Source organism: Elaeis guineensis, chromosome 13, assembly GCF_000442705.2.
Source record: "Elaeis guineensis isolate ETL-2024a chromosome 13, EG11, whole genome shotgun sequence".
Lineage (NCBI taxonomy): Eukaryota > Viridiplantae > Streptophyta > Magnoliopsida > Arecales > Arecaceae > Elaeis > Elaeis guineensis.
Window position 1 is genome coordinate 76,051,576 of NC_026005.2, and position 27,577 is coordinate 76,079,152.

The window sequence follows — 27,577 nt, forward strand, 5'->3', positions numbered from 1 at the left end:
AACTAAGCCATGCATGTAACATATCTTTCACAAAAGGAGGCAGTTAACTACATGCTACATCAGCGGAAGCATGATAAATAAACAAATTTAAACAATCCACACCACCGAATATATTTTTAAAGGTGAGGCCTAACAATCGGCGCGATCAAGTAGCTCATATACATCCCAAGCTTGAGCTTTTATGATCAAGCATAAGACGAGCTCACCCTAAGCTTAAATGCCGCCCGCGTTGACATGCTTAAGTTGAGCCCAAACGGTCGAGATGACTAGCCCACTTTTGTCTGCTAGTTTGCAACCTAGCATGGCCCATCACAAGATTACGTCTTCACAACTGATATTTAATAATCAGATAACAAAATCATCAATAAATTCACAAGCATTAGCATGATGGAAATATATATATATATATATATATATATATATATATATATATATATTTGTTACGCCAATAACTTCAATAGAATTAACAAGGTAGCCACATCAATAACCACTACAAGCAGGATTACCAGTTACACCCAAATTATGACCATAAAAGGATGACGGCCATTCAAAAATCATGATAATTACTCACCACCACAAGGACAACCAGACACTTCCATTTCCCTAACAAACAGGCCTCCAGTCACTCCAACAACAAAGCCAAATTTAATCGTCCAAGATCAGGTCACGGCCCCAATCGGTATAAGCCCTCGCCCATAAAATGCCCATCCATATACAAAGCAGCGGCGTTCTGGGGATGGTAACCATCCACCATAACAAATTGCATATTATCCTCCGATGGCTTCCAATGCCGCTTCCTTTGGTTGATGAACCAGTTGTTAATCTGTTTCTGATCAAGGCCAGTAGATTCTGCCAACGCCACCTTTTCTGTCTCCTGCTCATCGTTATGCAATCATGTGTGCTTCCAGTGGTTAGATATAATACAATTGTAAACACAAGAAAAATCAAGATGCCTAATTGAGAAGATAGTTCAAGAAGAAAGATGATGTAATCAAGCTCAGCTTGGCAAGGATTACTCTTCATTGACACTTAAATGATGAACTTGGTTTGATGCTGTCAAGAATATAGAGTGTGTGTGTATGTAAGAGAGAGAGAGGAGGGAGGGGCAGAGAGAGAGAGAGAGAGCCCCTACCGATGGATATGGCCACTTGTAATGCAGCTCCCACCAGCTAAGCAGCTTCTGCCGGGCTTCCTTTGGGAGCTTACCTTTCTTCTTCTTCTTGGACAGCTCCTGCCTCAGGCTACTCAAGTACCCACTATACTTCTTCAGCAGATGGTGCTTCAGTTCCCTGTCTTCTGCTCGGGGATCAAGCTCAGGAAGCTCCGTTTCGCCACCACTGCCTTCTTGGTCCTCTTCAGAAGAACAAACTCCACATTTATCATCTAGTTGGTTCCAATGGAACAGAAACAAGTTAATATTATTATCGAACACTTACAAAGCACACCACTGCGTCATCTGCTTGTGAGTTTTTCAACAATAACAAAGCATTAAACAAAGTTTGATCGACCTCTCTCTCTCTCTCTCTCTCTCTCTCTCTTTATATATATATATATATATAAAAGAAAGGAAAAGGATTTACCAATAAAGGTCATAGTCCATGATCAAATGGACAAAAATGGCCAGCTGACTGCATGGAAAGCATGCCAGGTGCAAAATATGTGGTCTGTGCACGTATCACCAAAACAACATAATCCTCAAACATCCAAGATTGTCTAGTAAAAGCAAAATTTCCAGCAGCTTCATTCAAACAATCTCTTTTTCTAATATTGAGATTTTCATCTACTTGCACAAAACCAGAGTGGCGCGGCGGAAGCATGGCAGGCCGATAACCCACATGCCCCATCATCAAAACCTGGCTACGATAAGAGTGGGCTTCCTGCCTACCATTTTTTACCTTGTCTTTTTTTCCCTTGTGTGGGTGTGCAGTATATAGGTAAACTTAAGACATGCACATTAATGCAGATTAATTAACATCTATGTTTACATTTTTCTGCTCCTTCTATGGAAATACATATAATTTTCTCTCTTATATTTGTTTTATCTTCATTTTCAACAGTACAAATAAAATTTAGGACATGCACATATATGCAAATTAATTCTTTTTTCATGCCTTTCCTCTCTTTTCTAGACAATACAAATAAAAATCCCAGGAATTTTTTACCCTTTTCTTTTGTAGGACATCCATATATACGCAGATTGGTGGTCTTTAGAGATTTTCATCAATGTCTATTTGTGGATCTTGAAGAAAGGTGGAAACAACAAGCACCATATTTGTATCCCTTGAGGGCAAAACACCACTCAAAAATGAAAAGAGAAGCAAAAGATGAACCAAGCCCACATGTAACTTTTAGGGATTATCTACACCAAAAAGGTTTATCATTGTGCCTTCTCATCTCCTAAATAGACTAGCATGCCTCATTTGCACCAAAACATAGTCCAACAATTGCAGTTAAGGACATCACATATGTTGGTGTCAGTTTAGTGGTCGCACATCATCCAGACACTGATTTTAAGATAAGCCAACTCACAAAGTCACAATTTCATTCTTTGTTCTAGATATGCACACAGTCCTCTTTTAACGAAATCCATATCACTCCTTTTCTCTCCCTCTATATATTTCACGTGAGACTAAACCTCATATGTAATACTCAACAAAACAATATTATTTACATATTTATCTTTTTTTTTTTTTTTTGAGTGGAAGAGGAGGCAGCGAAGAGCTTCCCCCTACTTTATTAAACAACAAATTCAAGAGATAAAATTCCAGAGGTGATTTACATATATATTTATCTTATTCTTACATTTCAAGTCCTCTTACTTTCAGGGAGACAAAAGCAAAATTGTTCACTTGGTCATGCTTGCAATGTACTACTAGGACAATTCATTTGGTCCAACATATTGATTTGCAGTATTTGTCCAAATGACACAGCTTTTGCTTTCCAATAGTATTTGCAATAAAGCATCACCTTTATGGACCCCAAAAACCATCAAGATAATATTTGGAGAAAAAAAACAAATCAAAACACAGCTAATCCCCCTATAAACATTTTTTCTGAAATATTGCTGGATGCCACTGCCTAGGCTTTTAACCAAGGAGCTCTCACATTTGGAGAGCGATGCTAACCTGCTGAACCAAGTCTGGTAGGCTATCCTCAAGAGCACCAAATTGAGTTCTACATCCTCATAATAAACAAACCTGAAACCCTATTATACATCCCCACAATCAACCTTCTAGTTTTGATCACTATTTGAAAATCCTCACCTAGCTTCGAAGCTCAACTATTTGGTCCCCACCATAAATGCAAAATTTAGCCGCACCAATTTTCATGTTTCAGGTTTACATGATGGTACACCTCCATAAGACAAAACTATCCATATTTTACCCATCATTCTGATCTTCAATGCTGCACTGTTGTTCACTAGAAAGTTTCAACATCATAGGACTCTGAGGTTTCATCTGCTATATAGTTTGGAATATGCAATGTGTGCAATTCAAATAAATCGAAGAAAATATAGTGCCTGGACAGACAAGTAATATTCTCTAAAGGATACATCCTGTGACCATATTTTAGCTACCAAGTGATGTTATTTCAAATATCATAAAAATATCTTTAATAGGTTTCTTAATCTTTCCATTATATTACTTTTCCAACTTTTAGCTGTCTTCTCCTATGGTAAGGAATGTTCATTACCCACAAGTAACCATCTGGGGGAAACATCTTGAACGAGACAGCTTTAGTGCTTCTATCTACTCTTCACAACCCTAAGGATTCTATAAACAGGGCAGAGACCTGAGGGATGAGATACAATTACACAAACAGAATAACGTTTCCCATTTTGACACGCGTCATTTTTTGATTTACTATTTATGAGTTGCAACTGTTGGCAAGAGGTTTGTGGTGTTCTCAAGAATGACACCTGCAAACTCCAGAAGATGTTCTGCAGGTTATATTGCCTTGGCCAGTTAGCAAACTCAAACATTGAAAAAAGCATCCACATACTTGAAACCCCACAACATCTAACTCATATTCTCATTTCCCACTTCATCCATTAGACACTTCGCAGTCATCTTGGTAGCCATATTCCATGGTGAAAACACCTTAGGATCAGCCTACACCTTTCAAACATATTTAAACTTACTTCCACTTTCCACTTTAAATCATATCTTGGTTTGCTGTTAAGATAAATATTGATAGGAAATTATAATCTGCAAACCACAAGTTAAAAATCCTGTAGGTATAGAATAAACATTGAACCTCACGCTGAAGAAGAATAGTTTTTTGATTTAAAAAAGAAAGGTATATCTCAGCTTTGCATGCACCTTCTTGCACTATTGTAATTAATGCTGTTAGCTCCTTAACCTAGAAATCATGCTTTGCTAGTATAATTTGTACGTTTATCTTCTACCATAAAGACTAATTATATATGAGCTTTCGACAAAAACATGCAACAAGCTTCACCAAAGTGCTAAAGCTAAATAGATCCTTTCAGCTCATCAGGCAAACCTCAGTCACCACCTAAATTGCATTTCAGATGAAGGTACCATGCTTGCAAACCTTCTGATAATCATATAAAATGTCCGACAAAATATTCCAGGAGCCAGACTTAAAGCTCAAGCAACCTAACAATACTTAAGAGACGTCTATAGCGAGCCAAACTTGCCGGGCCACAGTCCAGCTGCAACCTTGGCACAACCTTCACAATACCTTTTATATCTTAAAGGTCCATGGATTTTCACCACGATCAAAGTACGTTTTTATCATTAATAAATCTTTAGTGAGCATCTGAAATTGCACAAGAATTGTGCCAGTACATTCAGTAATTTAAAAGCAATGCAGATAGCATGCTTAGCAAATGGTTATATGAAACTTGCCATGACTAGCCTCATGCAGTCATGCACTAACACATCAACCATGGAAAAGAAAACTGGATCTTACCACCAATGAATAAGGATTGAAAACACATGTATGCGTGAGATGACCAGGCATGCAATCCATACAAACAGTGAGGTAAACCAGCTGACAAGCAACACATGCACGCATCCAGTCCATCATGGGCATGGGTGCATATAGCAGGAGGTGGCACTATAGCGGCAAGATACAAAAAGATGCAACAATGTTGAACGTACTTGCATCAAAGAACCAGAGGGATATGTCTGCCGGATGATTTGGAAGGTATTCACATTTACTTAGACTGCAAATGGTTCAGAAGGTATTCACATTTAGGGCTAGTTTGGATATTCCTACGGGACTTAGCAGAAAACCGTATAGGAATCAAGGCCTGTTAATCCATTTTGTATTTTCTAAAAGCCTATCCAAACCCAAACTGGATCCCTGCTTTTGTGCTGCAAGAAGGAAAAAAAAGACCTATAGAGGATTTTTTTTTTTCTTCCAACAGAATTTGGGCTGATGATATTTACCTAATACAAAAGGCTTTTCCCAAATGGACAGCCAGATATCTAGATAAATCCAAATCAATTGGTTGACCCTAGAAGGGGTCTGAGACCTACCTATTATGTCCAGGTGTTTTTCATATTTTTCACCATCCATGATTGTTTATGATTGACCTCGATTATATAGAAATATAATTATCTGCACAAGGTGTCAAACAAAACACCTTAATTTTGAGTTTGTGGTTCGAGGGGTTGATCCATTACTATGCTTGAGTCTAAAACTAATAAAGAAAAGGATCTCTTTAAATGATCACCTGTTTATATATTTTTGTATTATGCAAAATGATTTTTGGTTTTATAACGGATACAAGAATCTATATTTTGCATACATATATAAATATATATAATATTTTGACTATTTTGATTGTTGTAAATATGATTTATGATATTTCGAAATATAGAACAAGGAATGCTATACAAATTACTGAATGATCTCTTGATTGTATAAGAGGATTTAGACTAGTCATGATGTGGATCATCGATCAAAGACCCAATCATGACATCTCGCATTACCAGTCATGGGCCAAATCATAGCACCCTTGTATGCCACCACGAACCGAAATGCAGATACACTACAAGAAAATAGTCAATCAGCGACAAAATAATTTGCTATGAATCATAATATATTGCTAATAACCATCATAAAACAACAAAGTAAAAGGTCCATCATGAAATATTATTTAAATAAAATTTTTGGTAACAAAATTATATTTTATTACTAATTTTTGCCACATTTATGGCGCCAAATTCTCTCACTCGAACTTTTTGGTGGGAAACTTTTGGCAACCATTTATGATATTTTCGTAACAAAAAATTATGGTCACAAATATCAAAAATTTTAGTGACGATATATTTTTGTTATGAATTGATTATTAATTTTGATGATGATGTTAGAATCGTTTCCAAATATATACTTAAAGATATATAAAGTTAATAAATAATAATTATTTTTTAATAAATTTAATTCATCACTAATATTTCTTATATTTGACATCAAAATTATATTTCATTACAAATAAATCATTATTTTTTGATGAGGATGACATTTCATCACTGAATATTTATTTATTGATGACATGTACAATTTTATCACATAATGTAGATTTAGTAAAGAAATAGTATTTCATCATATATTTTTCAATATACAAATTTACAACATAATTTTTTTATTACTAATTATCTAATTAACTTTTAGTAATAACAATATTTCATAGTTAAACGTATTTTTATTAACAACATATATAGTTTTATCGTAAAATACTAACTATTTATGATGAAATAGATTTTATTACCTATATATCATTATATAGCTTTTGTGATAGAATAGTTTTTGTTACAAATTATTTATATAATTTAGTGACGATAATATTTTATCATTAAATATATATTTATTAACAATATACATAGTTTTATTGTAGAATATTAACCATTTAATGATAAAATGGATGTTGTCATCCATATATTGTCTTATAACTAATAATTTTTTATGCTAATTATTTATGATTTATTTTTGCCATTATAGATTAGAAATGAATCAATCATGTAACCAAGTAATAGTCTAAGATAAAATTATGAAACTTGCATAGAGACCGATTTGTAAAAATTAATTATTAAAATATAAAATATCATAATATATTTGAAATAAATATATTTTATAATGCAAATATATTTTAAATAAGTACAATAAAGTATTATTCTACATCATTAGGTAATATTGTCATAATGGTTGAGTACTGGGTTACAAATTAAGAGATCTTAGGTTCGAATCTCCATGTGTGTGTTTGAAAGTAATTTCAATTATCTTCGTTTGTGTGTGCATAATTATTCTTTATATTTAAAATATAAGCACATATCTATTACATATATGAATCCGATTAGATTAGAAATTTATTTCAATTTGAATCCGATAAGATACTGACCACGAAAATAAATTCAATTAAATATTTTACTCATTTATAGTCCTAATTTGCAATGAAAATATTTTTATTTCCAACACACCTGATTTCGAGTGATGAAATACTACCGTTGCTAAAAGCCATTATTTTACAATAAAAAAAATTTCACCACCAAAATTTTTTATGCTGAAAATGCTTTCATCATGAAAAAAAAAATTCGTAGCAAAAAAATAATACATGTGACCTTTAGAACTAATTTTTTGCGATAAAAAAAATATTTAGGCAACGTTGTTTGCTTACTTCTAGTTATAAATTATTTTGTCAGAAATTATGCATATGTTCGGAATAAAATTCATTTCATCATAAAATATTCAATATTTTGTAACGAATTACTATTTTTATCATTAATGACTTTCAACGATGGGACATTGGCTACGAACCTAGTGACAATTTTTTTCATCGCCAAAATTTTAGGTGACAATTTATTTTTTAGTAACAAAATTATTTTATGGTTAAACGTATAAATTCTTGTAGTGATATTCTCGTTTGCCACCATGAATGAAAGCACGATTATTATGAATTGCCACCACAAACCATAGTTTATAATTTAACAATCATAAGTCGATCATGATTAGTCCAAACTGAAATATAACTATTGATTTAGAACATGTTAATAAAACATGAATTGTAAGTCACATAAATCCATGGATGATAATTATGATGAATTAGTGATAATACATGATTTGCAATAGATATTTATATAACTATCAAATTATATTACATGCCTGACATGATTTCTTTAATTGATACTGCTCATTATTTTTAAATGATATTATTATATTAGTGTAATTGTGATGGTATTCTTTCTAAACTATAAAATTCACAATCTCAATTCTCCCTTTTCATAGAGTTGCAGGAGTTGCGGGATCCACGACATTGGATGAATTTGAGCATGGAGCTCAAACAATAAAATTATTTTATAAGTTTTGCATGATCTCTAGGGCTTACTGTACGATTCATGCGGCCGTGTCACATGGTCGATTCGGATGACAGATTTAAGGCAAGGCATGACACAAACAGAAGGAGCATCATGACTCATTCTTTACATTTCAATTAGTTAAAAAGTAGACTATCTTTGTTCTTTTAAAACCATCCAAAGAAGTAGAAAGAATGGGAAAATTATTACTTCCTATTAAAGCACCATGTATAGTCTAAAAGAATACTGCTAAGCAAAGTTCACATAAGTGAAAATCAGATGGATTAAACACGGACAACTTAATAAATATTTTTAAGGTGAGGCCCCTTCTCTGAAGCTAAGTTAGCCACATGTCAAATATGCTAACAAGAGACATTCAAGACATTAACAAATTTTGCAATGGCTATACATGTTGAAAGCATACTTGCCCATCCTAGTGAAGGTCCTCCAACAAGATAGAAAAGTACAATACCACTTAAAATGAGTTTTAAAAAAACCAAATAATCATCTAATTATCACCATTTTTCAAACAACAAGTACTAGTTAAGTTCAAAATAATGAAAATGAATTTGGAAGGCATTTTTGATTATTTGAAAACAAATGATCGTATAGTATAGCTATCATGAGATTCATGCTCAAGACCAGCATAGACTACAAAATCGAAGAAATGTATATGTAAAAAACCATAGATATATCAATGCATTGCCACAAAAAGATTTATGTCCCATGTCAGTTCAAAAACTCCAACTTACATTATCTGCAATCATAGATCTCATACGTAGTCCAAATATCATAATCTCATAGCACGACAAACATTACTGTAGAAAGTCTATGGCACTGTTTACTACTGCAGTAGTTCGAAAACCGCTGCCATAGAATCTACGGCAACAGTTATGAATAACCACTACCATAGTTTTGATATATGACAGTGGTTATACATAACCGCCACCATACATCTAATATATAACAACGATTAATCAACCGCTGCCATAGGTTTGATTTATTGCAGCGGTTATATATAACCGCGGCTATATCTCAAATCAATGACAGCGATTATTTATAACCGCCGCCATATCTCATAACTATAGCAGCAGTTATACTAACCACTGCAATAGACCTATAGCAGCAATCGTTTAACCGCTGCTATATAGACAGAATATAATTTTTTTTCATATTTTTTTTCTGAATATGGTATAAATTTAAAATTTAAAATCCATCTTCACCACTCATTATCTAAATAATTATTGTTAGTGTCGTGACAAAAGACCGCCTTAACCCGATAGCCCTAACTGTGTCGATCAATAAAATTTAATTTTAACCACCACGAACGACCGCATAATGAACTAATAGATAGAAAACACCGATGGATCCAAAAACTTGCAACAATGATCTCGATGACATTTATAGCACTATCAAAATTTCACTTCAATCATACATTATTATCATGATCAATTTAGCACGCGATGATTTCAACCGTCAAATGAAAAATGAGTGATCAAAAGATCAAATTGTATCCGATTAAGATAATTTTTTAGATAAATGATCTTTGCTACCACTTTAATCATTTGAACAATGGTGATCATAAAATCCAAACCGTATGTATATGAACCATCAGAGAACAGATACTGAAGTTGCGAGAGGAGCTAACTCGTATTTATTTCGATCAAAGAACGGATATTGAAGTTACACAAAATATCAATCAAAATCTAAAAGATGCCACTTTAATTATTAGTCCAGAACCACATAAATCTTACCTTTCAAATATGAGCTCATTCTTCTCTTGCAACTTCAGTATCCATTCCTCGATCGAAACAAATATGAGCTAGCTCCTTCTGCAACTTCAATATCCATTCTTCGATTGTTGATATACATGTGGTTTAAATTTTATAATCACCATCGCTCAAACAAATAAAATGATAGCAAAAATTATGTATCTAAAAAAACCACCTTAATCGGACATAGTTTGACCTTTTAATCACTCATTTTTCATTTAACGATCAAAATTATCACTTGCTAAATTAACCATGATAATGATGTCCGATTGAAATAAAATTCTCAAAGTGTGCTACAAATGTCACTGAGATCATCATTACAAATTTTCAGATCCATCGATGATCTCTATTCTATTAAATCATTATGCGATCGTTCATGATCGTCGAAATCGAATTTTATTGATCGACACAGCTAAAACTATCGTATCAAAGCGATCTTTTGTTACAATACTCTAACAATAATTATTTAAATAATGAACGATAAATATAGGCTTTAAGTTTCAAATTTATATCATATTCCAAAAAAATATGAAAAAAATTTATATTTAGGCTCTATAACAATGGTTGAGTAATAACCACTGCTATAAGTATATTGCAGCAGTTTTTAAAACCGCTGCCATAGGTCTATAACAGCGATTGCCACAATCATTGCTAAATGTCTATTGCAACCGCTGCCATTGACCTATAGCAGCGATTTTAAAAATCACTACCATAGGTTTGAAATTTTTTTCCTCACGCCCTTTCTTCATTTCATGCTTCCCTCTATCTCCTCTCTACTCGAATCTAACCCCCCTCCCCCCGATCGACGGCCGGTCGCACCCTCCCTTTAGCACCACCGTTGCCCCGCCTCGCCACCAACACCGACCCCCTCGGCCCCGGCCCCCTCTAGCACTGCCCCCCTCCCTCCAGCGCCACCCCCTCCCTCGACCCCCTTTGGCCCCGCGCCTTGCCTCCCTCGACCCCGACCACCTTTGGCCAGCGCCCTCCTCCCTCTAGCGCCACCCCCTCCCTCGGCCCCAACCCTCGTTGGCCGCCGCCCTCCCTCGACCCCGACCCCCTTTGGCCCCGCACCTCGCCTCCCTCGACCCCGACCCCCTTTGGCCGCCACCCTCCTCCCTCTAGCACCGCCCCCTCCCTCGACCCCAACCCCCATTGGCTGCCACCCTCCCTCTAGCGCCGCCCACCTCTGGCCGCCGCCCCCCCACTGTCGCTTCTCTTCCTGTAGCACCACTGCCGGCGACCCTCGCAACTCTACGTGACCCCCCTCCCCGCAGTAGGTATGAATTTTTTTTAATTTTATTTTATAATAATATTTACCATCATTTATAATATTTATAATAATTTCATAATATTTAAAGAAACCCCTGCCGACGGGTTCTGAGCTGTGCCAACGGGTTCTGTGCCATGTCGGCTGCTGTGGGCCGTGCCGACGGATTTTAGTCCATCGGATTCTACATTGTACCGTCAGATTCTAGGCCGTGCCAGGGGTTTTAAATCGTGCCCACAAGTTCTGGATCGTGCCGTCAAATTCTGACTGTCAGGTTCTGGGCCCTGTCGGTGGATTCTAGACCGTGACCATGAGTCCTGGACCGTGCCTGCAGGTTCTAAGCCGTCAGATTCTGGGACGTGCCGACGGATTCTAGACCGTTGGATTTTGGGCTAGGCCATCGGATTTTGGGCCATACCGATGGCTGTGGGCTGTGCCGTTGGATTCTTGGCCATCAAATTCTGGGCCATGCCGTCGGATCCTGAGCCGTCGGATTCTGGACCGTGCCGACGAATTCTAGATTGTGCCCACGAGTTCTAGGCTATAGAATTAATGTAATTTCTGTTATAAAATTTATTGTATAAAATTTTCTAGATTACTGTTTAGTCTTTGTTGCTTTTGCTTGTTGCATTGTATAATGATAAACCCATCAATTGATTAGTGTACATAATCTACAATATTCATACATTTATATATTTTTTTACAGATGAAAGAATTATGCACAACGATCAATTGATTATCCAATTTGGACATTACAAATAATTCTATAGATAATTATCGTAATCAAACGATATATCAAGGATTTGAAAGAAATTTCGAACAACATTTTTTTTTTATTCTCCCTATACGAGAGAATTAAGAAAAAATACTACCGAAATTTTTTTCGATCTCTGTTGCGTATCGTTTGATTACTGTAATGAACCTACAAAGTTAATGCAATTCCTAAATGAGATAGGACCTATCTTTACCTATTAGTTGGTGATAGGATGCATTTATTGCATATCTGAAAATGATACTTAATATATTTTTGTTCCTTCAAATATTTGTTTATAATGCATGCAATATTTGGTTAGTCCTCAACTTGTCATGATTGAAATAACATTTTTTAGTTTGCATACATATTGATTTTATGAACTCTTTACATTGATATGCATGCGCAAATTGAGCAATAACTACCAAATTATCCCGCTGTTATTGTGTTGTCTCAATTCCGCACATGATTTAATTGTAGTATCATCATTTTTATAATAGATAAGGGGTGAATGAAGTTGAATAGACTCTTGCCAGAATATGAGACTGGACTTCAAAAATTTCTTGATTTTGCTACAGAAATTCGACCATGGACTTATCCAATGTCCTTGTAAGAAATGTATAGATGGACCTTGACTACCTCATCAAGATGTAAATGATCACCTCACTATTTACGATTTTAAATCCGGCTATGAAATTTGTTGGGATCAACAAGATGAGGATAAGCCTCAACGAAGTGATCAACATGATGGGAGAGTGGAACAAACGACTCATGATATCTTCCTATTTGTTGGCCACAATGACGGTGCATTTACATCCATTCCTGACCTGTGGTTGGTGGAATGACAAACAGTGAAGATGTGGTAAAAATTCTCAAGTTGATAGAAGACGCTAATATTCCGTTGTATCCCATACATGAAAAGATAGCAAAGCTTGAGTTCTTAATCTGATAGTATCATGCAAAATGCTCCAATAGATTCAGTAATAATAGAGTGAACTGCATGCTAGAACTTTTGGAGATATTCTTTCGGACAATATACAAATCCCAAAAAATAATTATGTAGCATCGAAGATTATTGAATAGTTAGACTTTATTTATAACAAAACACATGCATGTCCAAATGATTGCATGCTCTATTAGAGAATGCCAATCAAAATGAGTGCACGAGATGTCGTGTATTAAAATGAAAACAGAACAAAGACGGCACATCAACCCGTATTCCTCAAAATTGATATGACAATTTTTTTTGATATCGAGACTATAAAAGTTGTTTATGTCGACAAGGACATCGAAGGACATGAGATGGCAAGAAGAAGAGCAAACAAAAGATGCATTGAGACATCCACTCGATGGAGAGACATGATAAAAATTTAATAAAATCATCGCGACTTCGCACAAGATATGCAATATGAGATTGGACTTGTTATGCGATGGTTTCAACCCGTTCAAACATTTGAATTCAACCACAATGTATGACCAGTGTTTGCTTATGTTTACAACCTCCTACCATGGATGTGTATGAAAAAATCCTTCGCTTTCATGACAGTGCTCATCCCTAGATCAATAAAGATAGAAAATGACATTAATGTCTAATTGTAGCCTCTTATTGGTGAGTTGAAACAATTGTGGGTTCAAAGTGTTCCAACTTTTGATGCTTTGATGAATGAAACATTTTTCATGCACGCAACACTTATGTGGACAATAAACGACTTTCCAACTTATGCCCTAATGTCGGGTTGAAGCACGAAAGGTAAGCTAGCATTTTCGATTTGTGAAAAACACACCCAATCTAAAAGGTTGACACATCAGAGAAGCTTTAACTTTATGGGGCATCGACGCTTCTTCCGTCAAAATCATCTATGCAGAAGGAATGCACGCTCCTTCAATGCCACTATTGAAGAAGATAAAACACCTAGCCGGATGTCTAGGAGTGAGGTGTTAAGAGAGTCGGATGGTTTGTGTTGAATTTGAAAAAAATGATCCGATTGGTGATAAGAAAAAGAAGCATCGATCAAAGACAGATGACATACTTTAATTGAAAAAAAAAACACATTTTTTGACTTTATCATATTGAGAGACTTTTTACGCCACTACTTAGATATCATGCACATTGAAAAGCAAGTGTGATCTCTTATTGGCAATAATATTGAACATCAAAAATAAAACCAAAGATGACTTGAATTTTTGATTTGACCTGAAAAAATGAGGCATTAAAAAATCACTCCATCTAAAATCGATAGAGGGAGAAAAGTGGAGGCTCCATGATGTATGCTATATTATGAAAACCTTCGAACGATCCACATTTCTTCGTGTTTGAAAATATAAAGATCCTAGATGGATACTCAAACAACATATCAAAGTGTATGAACAGTAAGAAAGGGAGACTTGATGGATTGAAGACTAATGATTACCATGTGTTGATACAGAAATTGATCCCAATAGCTGTTCGTCGTGTTACCAAAAAAATATGAGAATGACTATTATTCATCTTTACAATTTTTATAGAGATATTTGTGTGAAAAGATTACTTAAGAAAGACGTAAAGAAAATGAAGACAAAGACAGTGATTATACTATATGATTTGAAGAAGATATTTCCATCATTTTTCACAATTATGATGCATCTCACCGTGCATCTTGCAGAAAAAGTTGCACTTGGAGGCCCAATATTCTACCAGTGGATGTATCCCACCGCGAAGAATATTCAAACGCTAAAATTTCATATAAAAAATATGAATCGCCCGAAAAAATCCATGGCAGGTCATTTGGGTCAAGAATGTAGAAATTTTTGTACTATGTACTTAAACAAACTCGAGATATGTCGTAACCAGTCAATAAAAAATCAGGATGATCAGTATAAGCCATTTGAATCTGCATTTGAGTCCATTCCATAGTCAGATGAACTTCCCACTTTATATTGCCTCACTAATTTGAGCTTTAAGGAAAGAGATAAGACGCACCACTACATGTTGTTCCATTGTAATGTCATTGAACTGTACATAAGGTGAGTCACTCAGCTTTATTTATTTCTTATTATTTAGAAAAAATATCCCATCGCACTAGTAACTCTAAATTTGTTCCTTATATAGCAAACACAAGGTCATAAGAGTAAAATATGACACTCTAAATATACAGAAAAAGAAAAAAATACATAGCAAATAGTTTTCTGAGTGGTTCAAAAATCATGTAAGCGAATACATATTTCCGCATTGTACACCCTATTTGAACATGTTTCCTAATTAGGTGTCATATTCTAAAGTGTGAAGATTATCGCTTGATGATGTGAGCCATGAAGTGCTTGCTCTGTCAATGAAACCTAATCATACCGTACGTGAGTACAAACAACTCATCGTCAATAGCTATAGGTTCAATATTCACAACCTAACCCAAAACATGGCAACACAAAATAGTAGCATGATGTTGAACGCTACCGCTAAATATTATGCTAGCTCAAGAAATTTACAACCTCGTACGGAAGATCTGAATTATTATAAGATTGTGAAGAAAATGGTCATTTTGGACTACTATTCTAAAAAGAAGGTTGTGTTGATGAAATGCGATTGATTTAACACCTTGTCTCGATCAGGGATGAAGACTGATGAGTGCAATTTCTCTCGTCAACATGCAACACCATCTCCGCACTGAAGAACCGTATATACTTGCCTCTCAAGCTAATCAATTCTTCTATGTTAATGATCCCTTGAAGCCTCAATGGGGTGTTGTTGTGAGGATAGTGCCTAGACATATCTTTGATGATACTGAAGTTGATGACGATGTTGGACCATGTATACAAAATATTCCTTAGGACAAAACTTATCCAATATTGTCGAGATCCCAGATACATTTGTTAAGAATGATAGTGATGTCTATGTTATAGATGCTAGTAAGCGATGAGTTCGACACTTGATATAAATGTTAGTGTTTACTTATTGATGCTCTACTAATATTATCGTTTAAAATATTATATTTGTTAATATTCATTAACGCTGCAGATCACGATGACACCGAAATGCCATCTAACTTTCACCTCTGTCCCTTGATGGGCTATGCGGAGCTCCACATCTGAGTTGCCGTCGGAGCATACTCCATCCACCTCCGCAACGACTTCAGCTTCATCGGCACATACTCCACCCACCAGCACATCTGAGCCTTCATCGGCAACCACGTCTCTAGCACATACTCCACCCACCAATGAGGCTCCCCCAAGCATCCACGTCGCACGATCCCAGTGAGTAGATTTTCACTGACAATTATTTATTTATTGTATAGTTATTGCATTCTTATATATTCGTAATATATTTTCATTATGGGTGCATCATCCAGTAGGACATTTTGCGGTCCCACACGCATGCCGCATGTGTGAAATCGCCAACATCAGATCAGGATAGAGAACGATCAAGAGGGTAGGCTAATAGAGGAGACCGCACAAGATACATTTCTTTTTCGGAGTACTTGTGAGGCAGTCCGACATCATTCTCATACTGCCCGTAGACTGGCGATTGATGGACCCTCGAATCAAAGATCGAGTGTGGGAGGAGATTTGGATAAGTGTATCTTAATTATATATATGCATATGATATGCTTACACTGATTAAAATAATTTCGTAACTGACTTCTGATAACTTTGTGCAGAAGAGATACGACTTCCCAAATCATGAGATGACTTAAGATGCTCGACTGCAAAAGATTCGAGAGTTGTATCAAAACTACAAGGTCAAGCTCCACAAAGTGTGGCTAGAGCACAATAGGGACACTGAGTAGGAGCTTGTTCCTTGGATCCAAGACTATCTCTCAAGTCAGTGAAAGATGATCAGGCATTGAAGCCAGGACTTCCAGATTTAATTTGTAACTTGTGAATTTTTCATTACACTGACAATTGTATTTGACTTTAGCTTATGTGATTTAAATACTTTCTAGGCTATATCTCGTCAGAGCCGGAAGAACCAGACTGCTCAGAAGTACACGCACACTCTCGATCGTGAGTCTATGGCCAGTCATATGCATAGAGAGATAATGAATTCAAATCCTTTAATTTACAAATTATTGAATTATTATTTTTTTGTATATTTCTAACAAGCTGATTGATTGTTATAGCTAACAAGGGGGGTGATGCACAGTCGTAGCGCCATCTTTCGATCGAATTGTACGGACAAAAAGGGCAGACCAATGAACACCATGATCGAAAAAATATTTGTAAGTAATAACTGAAGTAAAATTAATATTATAGCATTTTTTATGAGATTTTATTTGAATTTATAATTACAGGAACAATTAGACGTGCTTATGAGCGAGGGCCCGAACATTTCTAGCCCTCGTGACCATCTGTCTCAGATCTTAGGATCTGAGCACTCTGAGAGGATTCGTTGCAGGTCCGAGATACACCGACGAGCTACTAGTCTGAGGCGAGCATCTCCTCACACGTTTCCAAGATCGTCAGTCGGGAGCAGCTTGACGAGGCCTTGATGCAAACAGCACAGGCTCAGGAGCATGCATCTTAGACTAAGGAGCATACATCTCAATTACAGAACGTCATATCCGCTATAGTGACACAGCTCTTCACTCATCTTGGAGCTAATTTTTCGAACATTTTGGACATATTGGCTAGCATTTCAGCTCCAGCCCCTCTAGCTCCTGCTACAACCCCTCCCGATGATGATAAGATGCTTTGAGAGAAAGACTTTGATTTAAGAGATTTTTGATGTATTTTATTTTTATTTAAAAAATATTATAATACAATTTCATCCGTAATACAATTTGAATATCTGAGACATTCTTGGATTATTATTGAGTTTTATATGAAATTTTTGATTCTTGCAAGTTTTAATTTGAGTAATTATATATTGAACTGTGTTTATCAGATAAAAAATAGTAAATTTAAGCAGTTGGAAAGTTATTAACTAAGGAAAAGAACCTACGACAGCGATTACACAACCACTGCTGTATCCATACCAACCGTTGTCGTAGTTTATGACAGTGATTTCTTAACCGCTGCTATATAATTTAAAGCAGCGATTCCCCAACCACTGCTATAGAAACTATAGCAGCGATTGAATAACCGTTGCTATAAATGCTATTGTAGTGGTTATCTAATCACTGCGACAGCTTCTATAGCAGTGGTTAGAAAATCGCTGCTATATTATAAGCTATAGTAGCGTTTATTCAATCGCTGCTATACCTAAAATATGATAGCTGTTATATCAATCGCTGCAATAACCGCTGCCATAGCCAATCTATTTAAGCCCGTATAGATGAATATGTGAATCATAAGGGAAAAAAAGAATAATGTGACTCTGAATCGAAGTCGCTTTTCTTCTCCGAGTCCATCGGGCAGAGGACTCTCAATCGCCTCCTATTTCACTCCATGGGTCTCTAGTCCATCCATAAAAAGACTCCTTCCCTCTCCCCTAATATCTGCATCAAAAATCCCTCAAATAGAGTGACTTTGTATTAGATGTATGCCTAGAAACCAATATGACAGACATAGTGCAATAATTGAGACATATTTTTGTACTTAAATTATTAATTTATCAATAACATGGATAATTTTATCCATTCTTGTGCTATGTATTCAAAAATCATCCTAAAAATAATAATTTAAAAATATATATTCCAAAAAATTTAGATTTGAGACATGTTAATTAATTTCTAAATAGCTTCCCATCGATAGATCATCATGAAGACAGTGATTGATCCGGATAGATCGATGCACTGATCGTTTCCTTCGTAATAGACGAATCTCAAATCTACAGTTTGGAGACAGAACGAAAGTACGAATGATTATTAGAGAACATCGGCATTGAGCATGACCATACGAGAGATCACATGAATGTCAACTCACTCGTCGGTGATCTTCTCGATGCTGTAGTGGTGTGAATGATTTTTTGATCTACAATACCTCGATTGCACACAGTGAGATTGCTGTAGTTTGACTGTACATAAACATGATCTACTAGTCATTTTGATTTTTGTTATATATGTTGGCTACAGTAAGTTCATTGTAGTATGATGCGCACTTATAAAGAATCTATCGACTTTAGTAGATAAAAAATAACCCTATGAAATTTGAAAAGCTAAGTCTAAAGTCTATGGCCATAGTAAGGTGACAGATGGAAAAGAGTTTCCATGAATATCTATTAGAATGTTCCCTTGTCGTGTCTTGATAGCGAAACCAGCAACAAGGATTCGAAGAAATCATTGATGGCGGATCTAACAAACCCTAGAAAGCCTTAAGGTACCGGGAAGAAAAGGAGAGCGAGAGAAAGCGAGGAAGAGAGAATTAAGAAAATGGCTTCTATTTTGATTCGTTCAATCATATACACAATACAATGTGTGTGTGTGTGTGTATATATATGCAGGGTCAATATGACCCAACCCAAAAACTCCCCTAAATAACCTAATGTGATACACTCCCCAAGCCCATGTACACCCATATCGTGCCATGCACTCATCTGTTGAACTTAATCTTAGTCCAATCTATAGATTAGCCCCTTAAGACCTCACAAACCAAAGTCTTAAGTCATCTAAAGACCAAACCCAATCCTAATCCCAAACAAAGATCCCGTGTAATTCTGCACGCAACTCGAGTCAACTCCTATTAAAATCGAATCAACTCACTTGGACTCAAGTCGATTCGAACTGAGATCGAATCGACTCAACAGCATTCCACCTACATGCCACCGAAACACCACTCTCTGTCTGGTTGACCCTCTGAGGTCAAGTCGACTCGAATTGAGACCGAGTCGACTCATCTCAGAATCGAATCGACTCTACTGACTGAAGCTGATACTTCTGAAGGCTCGCTCTTATGATCCATTTGCCTCTTTTTTCTCTTATTTTCAAGGATTGAAAGCACCACACCTAAGCTCACAATCTCCACCTTGATGCTCCCAAATTCTTGTGAACTCAATCCCGTCCATCATACCCATCAGTGCCACACAACAATGAAAACTATCTCGTGGAAATACCTTCATAACTGCATCAACTAAATTTTTTTGATGTGAACCTTTACCAGCTCCACCTCACCATCCTCCACAAGCTCTCTGATCTGATGGTACCTGATGTCTATGTGCTTTATCCTCGCATGATAGAGTTCTGCAGGAACAACAAAGCACTCTGTCACAATACACCCTGACAGTCTCCTATGGGAAGCCCATCTCCAATGCCAAGCCCTTCAACTATAGGACTTCCTTCGCTTCCTCCGTGATGCCGATATACTCCGCTTCAGCAGTGCATAAGGCCATTATAGGCTGCAAGACCTCCATGAGACTAGACCTCCATACAAGATGAATACAAAATCTGTCGCTGAATGTCGAGTGCCCACAACTCCACCAAAATCTGCATCCATAAACCCCTCTATCTGCCCCCGAGTCTCTTTGGACATGTCGAAGTATCCCTTAGCACCTTCACATTGTCCATGGTAGATGCCAACTCCAGCTGAAACCGTCAAGTATCTGAAGATACCCTTCAATGCTCACCAATACTCCCTACCAAGCTTCGTCATAAACCTGCTCACCTGACTCACTGTATGGACTAAGTCTAGCCTACAACACACCATGGAGTATATAATGCTCCCCACACCAGAGGCATATAGAACTCTCTCCATTGTCTGAACCTCCACCTCAGTCTGTGACGACATGATCTTTGAGAGTGACGTGCCCAGCAAGTGGCAGCTCTACTGGTTTGGCTTCCTTCCTCCCAAATCTCTCCAAGATCTTCTTTATATAGCTTCCTTGAGATAGATGTAGCAGCACATTAGTTCTATCTCTGCTGATCTCCATACCTAAGATCTTCCTCGCAGGCCCCAAGTCCTTCATCTTAAACTCCTAAGACAAAACTGCCTTCAACTCCTGCACAACTTCCTTACTCTTGCATGCTATCAGCATGTCATCTACATACAAAGTACATCCAAGATCCATCATCCAGAGACCTGACATATACACATGGGTCATGATCACACCTGAAAAGGCCAATGCTCCTCATGTAGGTGTCGAATCGCTTGTACCACTGTCTCAGAAACTACAACCTATACAACAATTTTTTTAACAAACAGACCTCTCTCTCTCTCTGACCCAGGCTCCCTGAACCCTCATGGTTGCTCCATATAAATGCTCCTCCAAATTTTCATAGAAGAACGCTGTCTTGACGTCTTTATGCTCCAGCTCTAGATCTTAAACAGCAACTATGCTTAACAGCACCCGAATGGACGTATGCTCGACAATCGGAGAGAATCTCTAAATAATCGATTTTCTCTCTATATCCTTTGGCTACCAGCCTAACCTTGTACCTCACTCCATCTTGCTCTGAAGATGCCTCCTTTCTGATAAAAATTCATTTGAAGTCAATAGATCGAGCATCTTCTGATAGATCCACCAACTGCCATATCTGATCTTCTTAAGAGACTCCATCTCCTCTATCATAGCCAGCATCTGACTCCTAATCTAGACTCTCCATGACCTCCTCAAAAATCTCTGAATCTCTGTTGACAGTGATGAGAGCATAAGATATAGTCTCATCGATGCCATATCGCATCGACTTACGAACAATGCGTTTCGGCTTGTGCAGTGCCACTCTCCTTACGCCATCCTGCAAGTCTATTGCCTTTGGCTGCCTTTGTATCTCCTCCTGAATAGATTCCTCACTAATAAGTCAACTTCATCAGCACCTCCCGACTTCTTCAAGATGCTCTTCTCATCAAAAACCATATTTTTACTGATGACATTTTTGGAAAGTTAGACTGAGCACCTCCCGACATTTTTACCGAGCAAGTTAGACCCGAAGTCCAATGCTGTTCTACAAGTAACCTTTCACACCTTATGAAAACCTGATAAAAATCTTCTGTGACTTCGGATCTAACTCGCTCCTTACGGCCTCCTCCACCAAAGCATAAGCTGGATAGCCGAACACCTTCAGATGGCCAAGTTCCACCTTCCCACTCCAGATCGCCTCTGGAAGTTCTCCATTTAATTTTCTACGGAAAGACCTGTTCACAAGAAAACAAGTAAAAGTTAAAGCATCATCCCAAAAAGACTTGGATAGTGATGCTTGCAGCCTCAAACTCCTGGCTTTTTCCGTCAATATCCGGTTCATCCTCTCCACAACACCATTCTGCTGAGGGATCATCTTCACCGTGTAATGGCACTTAATCTCATTTTTCTTACAGTACCACATGAACTCCAGACTTGTGAACTCCAGGCTTGTGTACCTCCTGAACTTCAGGAGCCACCATTGGTGGCTGGCTCTACTCTTTCATGGCCGTGCATAGGACACCATTCTGCTGAGGGATCATCTTCACCGTGTAATGGCACTTAATCTCATTTTTCTTACAGTACCACATGAACTCTAGACTTGTGAACTCCAGGCTTGTGTACCTCCTAAACTTCAGGAGCCACCATTGGTGGCTGGCTCTGCTCTTTCATGGCCGTGCATAGGAGAGGGAGAAGAGGGGGAATAAACCCCCTATTTTGAAAAGAGAAGAAGACAAGGAGAGAGGCTTCTTCTCTCTCTTTTCTAGATTATATTTAATTAATTAAATATTTAATTAGTTAATTATTTATTTAATAATTTATGGAAAATTCAAAAAGAAAAATTTTAGAATTGAAAATTTCAAGGACAGAGGTGTGGAACCCGATGAACTCCAACAAAAGATTTTTGATATTTAATTTGATTTATTTGATTTATTTTAAAATATGAATTTAAATATATAGGAGAATAATTTCTTGGACAAGAGGACATCAGCAAGATTCTTGATATCTAGATCATAAATTTAGTGAGTTCAGTTTGACGATAGTAGAGATAAGAATTCCTGGACATTGATCACTCATTTATATAACAATTATTTTATACATCAGTAATTTTGATTTATGTGGTTTTAATGGTTACATGCTATACACTTATTTGTTAAGTATATTATGATTTTGTATAAAGCTTTGTATGACATATCACAGATCTTGACTTGGATGGATTTCGATAATCTTACGCATCATGTTTTACAAAAGAATAAACTTTTAAATTAAAAATACCTGACAAGCTTGTAATTGAGTTGTTGTGATTGAATGTAGGGTTGTCATGCTCTGGGCTAACCATTTTATTGATGCCTACCCACAGACTTGAAATATGACTGTGGTAGTTCATAGTTGAACCCTTGCAGTCCTCTGGCCTAGCCACTTTATTGGCGTCTAACCATGGACTTGATACATGACTATAATAGTTTAAAATTGAGCACTTGTAGTCATTTGGACTAGCTACTTTTTTTTATGCTTCCCACGAACTTGAAATGTAGCTATGTTATAAGACTAGCCACTTTGTTATCCTTTGCACAGATGGTTGTGGTACATCACAGGACTAGCCATTTTTTTTGTCTTACCCACGGACTTGAAACGTGGCTGTAGTAGTCTAGAGGTAAGCACCTTAATATGATCGAATATGATGTATGCTCATTTAAGACAATTATATGATGTGCCTCATTGCACGAAAGACATTCACTGTGTATGTTTTATGAATTGTGTTATCTTTTGACCAAATGATTTATATGAATAACAATCATTGTTATTTTCTCATTTATTATTATTATATTAGTGTTGATGTATAAAAATTTTTACAGAACTATAAAGCTCACCAACTCTTCTTTCTCTTTTTTTTCAAAATTACAGGATGCTTGTACTTGGCTAAAGTTTGAAATCTCGATTTAAAAAGATCGATTAGATAGAGAATCATCAATATCAGTTGGCGGATCAAGTTTTGTACATTGTACAAGATTGATATTTATTATTAATTAAAATCGAAGGTATTCATAGGATATTGAAATTATAAGAAAATTTTACAGACCTTGCATACTCTTTAGGACTCATTCTAGAGAGTGTGCAACCATCACGTATCCGATCCGATTACTAGATTTCGAGCGTGACATTTGAACTTCACAATCTATCCCACATGATTAAAAATAATGCAAAATCTCATCTAATATTCAAGTCGGAAGCTAATACCAAGACTATGTCCATTAATGCCAAAGTCAATTGTCCACACAAAGTCATGAACATTACCAACTTATAATTCGTGCACTTGGAAGTGCTGCCAAGGTTGAGCTTAATGCAAAGTCCTATTGCAAGGACATAGACCAAGCAAAGTCATAGTTCTACTATGGTAGTAGCTTTATTTCCAATAGGTTTTAGAAGCAGCACACGGCATCAAAATCTTTGGACCAAAGACTTTGTCTTAATAGGCAGAGCAAGTTTTGTCTAATTTTTAAGCCAAGACAGTGTTGGACAAAGCATGAGACTTCCAACATTCATACAACAAAAAACCTCAAAGTATAAAGTTGTATGCCATGGTCTTAATGACATGGTAGCAATATTTTGTCTCCTCTCCACCCTCTACAATGTTCGGCATCTCTCTGTACTCCATTGCCCACTAACAGACTCTCTTCCATTTTCTCTATGATCTCTCAAATGCTCAGGAGTCTTGCACATACCAATATGCGCACTTAAATATCTTTTGGTGATTTGATTAATTCTTAACAAAATGGTACCTACACCAATTATGTATAAGCTATCACATGGCTTTGCTTAACACTCGCAATGGAAATACTGGAACCTTAGACAGTCCAGTTAGTGGCAATAATACAAGATGTACACAATGACTATTTCTTGGAAAAATAAAAAAGATGTTCCATATAATCATTTCAGAGTACATAAAGGGTGACTCTTAAAGCTGAACCTATGGCTGGTACCGGAATCACAAGGACTAATACTTGAATCCCCATGACCAACCACCACCCTTACAAATGAAAAACCTATGAGCAAATGAACAGCTATGAAGCAGTCTCAGAAGCAAAAGTACAATGAACACATAAATGGCCATGGTTCATGGCATTTACTGCCATTCTAGTACCTGACATACGAGTGATATCCCATGGTTCGCTGATTAAGCAAAAGGTTTCACGTGCATGGAGGATCGTACCCAAAGGCTAGAAAGCAAACCTGCCATCCCATCCAAACGCCCCATGGCCTCCACCACTGTCCTGGAGTATGGCACAACGCTCTCTCATCTCTGCCTGTGCCGATGAGCGGTAGGATCTTACTACTGTGTGTATTAATGGATCATACATAGAACTCTACTTGTGGTGTAGGAGGATGCATGGAAGGTACTAAAACAATTTACATTATACAATCAAGGATATAACTACGGTAGTACAATAGACTACATACTTTACCAATGTGTGCTGTCACACCACGAAAGGGTGGAATCCTGACCACCTAAAAGTACTCAAAAACCGCTAGTCGAACTAGCAGAAAGATTTGGAAATGTGGGTGGGTAGAAGTTGATTAGAATAGCATCCAAAGTTCCTCCTAGCATGCTTCAAACCCCATGACAGAGAGGGAAAGGGCGCATAAGATGTAAGATGGCGTTAATAAAACAATAAATAGATCACAAGGGGAGTGATGTAACGATTATTCTCGAGACTTTGGAACCCTGAGAGAGCACTTGTCCACAACGGAAAAGGCAAATTTTTTAGGACCAAAATATTTTCACATTCGGACTGTTTATACATGTATGGATGCTCTCCAAACGAGCCCCTTTTATTTTCCTCCTCTCTCCTATCATAATAAACACAGAATATAATACAACGGAAATGACAGCTACCATAGCCTCGCGATACAGCCAGAGAAAGCCTTCCTTCCCATTTATATTTCCCGTTACTATATAGGACACATCCGTATAAAAGGATCACTAAAAAACGAAGAATTAAAGTTAATCTAGATAGCTAGGAAGAGAGTTTTAGGTTGCAAGTTTTCCGTTAAAAAAAACAAACAAATGGACATGGTAATAGTAGTAATATACACCTTATTTTTTTTCCTTTTGGTGAAAAAGAACAGTTCAGATAATTATAACGGAAGAAGAAGGCAAGAAGCCGACCAAGTTTTTCTGTCTACGGACTTGCGTGAGAGAGGGGAGTCTTCTCTCGTAAATATGCAACGTATATGGCATACTGACATACGGCCGTACACCTCAGCGTTGCACTGTTGCAGTCCAAGCGTCCGAAACCCTAACACCGCAACCACCAACTCTCCTCCTCTTTTCCAGGTGGAGTAACAGCCCATATGGAGGAGAAAATATAGGCCAAGAAACTTATCTTCCAAACCAATATCTAATGGCTTAATTGTTTACGATGCTAAAATATTGACCAATTATAAAAATTTAAAATATTTAGTGCTAGCTACCCAGTAGAATCACAAATTTAACCAGTACCAGTGGTGGTTTACCAGATAGGATGCGGAAGGATCCATTGGTGAGGGAGTTGAACTGCGATTCCACCCTCCTGAGAAAATCCATCGCCTCCTGCATTGGCCTTGTTAATTCCTCCCTATACTTCACCAGCATATGGTAGTATGCCTCCTGTCACGATTTCAAATTGCAAAATATTAACCAATTTGGATCTTCAAACTAAAATTCAAATCAACCTATTGGTTCAGCAACAAGTCTGGGTGGTGGTCAATAATTAGTACCATGAATTGGTCCAGCTCGGGGTCGGCCGGTTGGTCCCGGCAGCCCATGCCGGCCCGCTGCCTCGCTTCGAACTCCCTCGCCACCGCCGCGAGCCGGTCCGCCACCTCCGGCGGAGCTCCAACCTGTTAACAAACATGTATTTTATTATTAACTGCTATAATTGTTAACATGAGAAGGAGGTCGTGCGAGATTTGGAAAACCTTTTGACAGTCCATGTAGGCATTGAGGAGGTTGGAATAATGGGGGTGGGAAATGATCCGGGACTTCATGGCGTCCACGTCGGTAGGTCTGGTGAGGGGGTAGAGGTGGGAGGACGAGGACGAGGAGGCCTCGGGCTTGGGGGGTTGGAGGTGGGGAAAAGTGCTCGCCTTTGGGTTTGGGCCAGAGTAGATGGAAATCGAGGCAGTGGTGGGGGGTGCAACCAGTACGGTAGTTGGGGTGGTGGTGGCGGTGGTTGAGGCTGTGGCCATGGAAGAGGATGCGTACATGAAGCGCCCCCCTCTGGGGTTGGCTCCCGGCTGGGACAACTCCATCCCTTCGCTAGCTACCAGACGGTCCAGACCTCCAAAATTTTATCAACGAAATCAAGAAAAAAAAAACTACAAGAAAAGACTGCCAGAAAGGAGAAGAGTGTGGGGGAAAGCAGGCAGGGAGGAGATGGTGGGAAGAGAAACCTTTACAGCGAATTATATATCATCAGAGGGAGAGAAGGAAGAAGCGGAAGAAGATGGGATGGATGGCAACCACCACCAAAAGATAGAGAGAGATAGAAGAGAGAGAGGGGAAAGGCATAATATCTGGTGGCTTTCTTTTCCTATGTCAAATCATTTGGACAGGAGCAGTTTTTTGCAGTGGCGGTAGAGACGTAACTAAAAGTTTCAACCGAAAAAAATTTACCCCCAAAACCCACAAGAATACGAGAGTGGTGGAGGTGGTACACGGAGAGGGAGAGATTTTCATTT

General features: G+C 37.4%; 1 protein-coding gene across 2 annotated transcripts; it reads right to left on the minus strand.

Annotated features, from left to right (window-relative positions):
• Nucleotides 1–448: 448 nt before the first annotated feature.
• Nucleotides 449–27,577, minus strand: LOC105055893 (homeotic protein knotted-1). Of its 2 annotated transcripts, none has more exons than XM_019854383.3 (5): nt 26,816–27,577; nt 26,615–26,737; nt 26,372–26,504; nt 1,133–1,353; nt 449–874 (listed from the first exon to the last, which is right to left on the minus strand). In XM_019854383.3, the coding sequence occupies exons 1-5, from the start codon at nt 27,146–27,148 to the stop codon at nt 665–667; spliced, it is 1,020 nt and encodes a 339-aa protein (XP_019709942.1). In that variant the 5' UTR covers nt 27,149–27,577; the 3' UTR covers nt 449–664. The 2 variants fall into 2 exon arrangements, with proteins under 2 accessions (XP_019709942.1, XP_010936206.1); XM_010937904.4 differs by having other exon boundaries at nt 1,133–1,383; nt 26,816–27,573.

Bases quoted from the DNA above. Each gene is read 5' to 3' on its own strand.
- LOC105055893 (XM_010937904.4), bottom strand. From the start codon at position 27,148: ATGGAGTTGTCCCAGCCGGGAGCCAACCCCAGAGGGGGGCGCTTCATG. The intron at 26,505-26,614 runs GTACTAATTATT...AAATCGTGACAG, and splicing joins CCGAGCTGGACCAATTCATG to GAGGCATACTACCATATGCT. The intron at 875-1,132 runs GTAGGGGCTCTC...AACGATGAGCAG, and splicing joins ACAAGTGGCCATATCCATCG to GAGACAGAAAAGGTGGCGTT.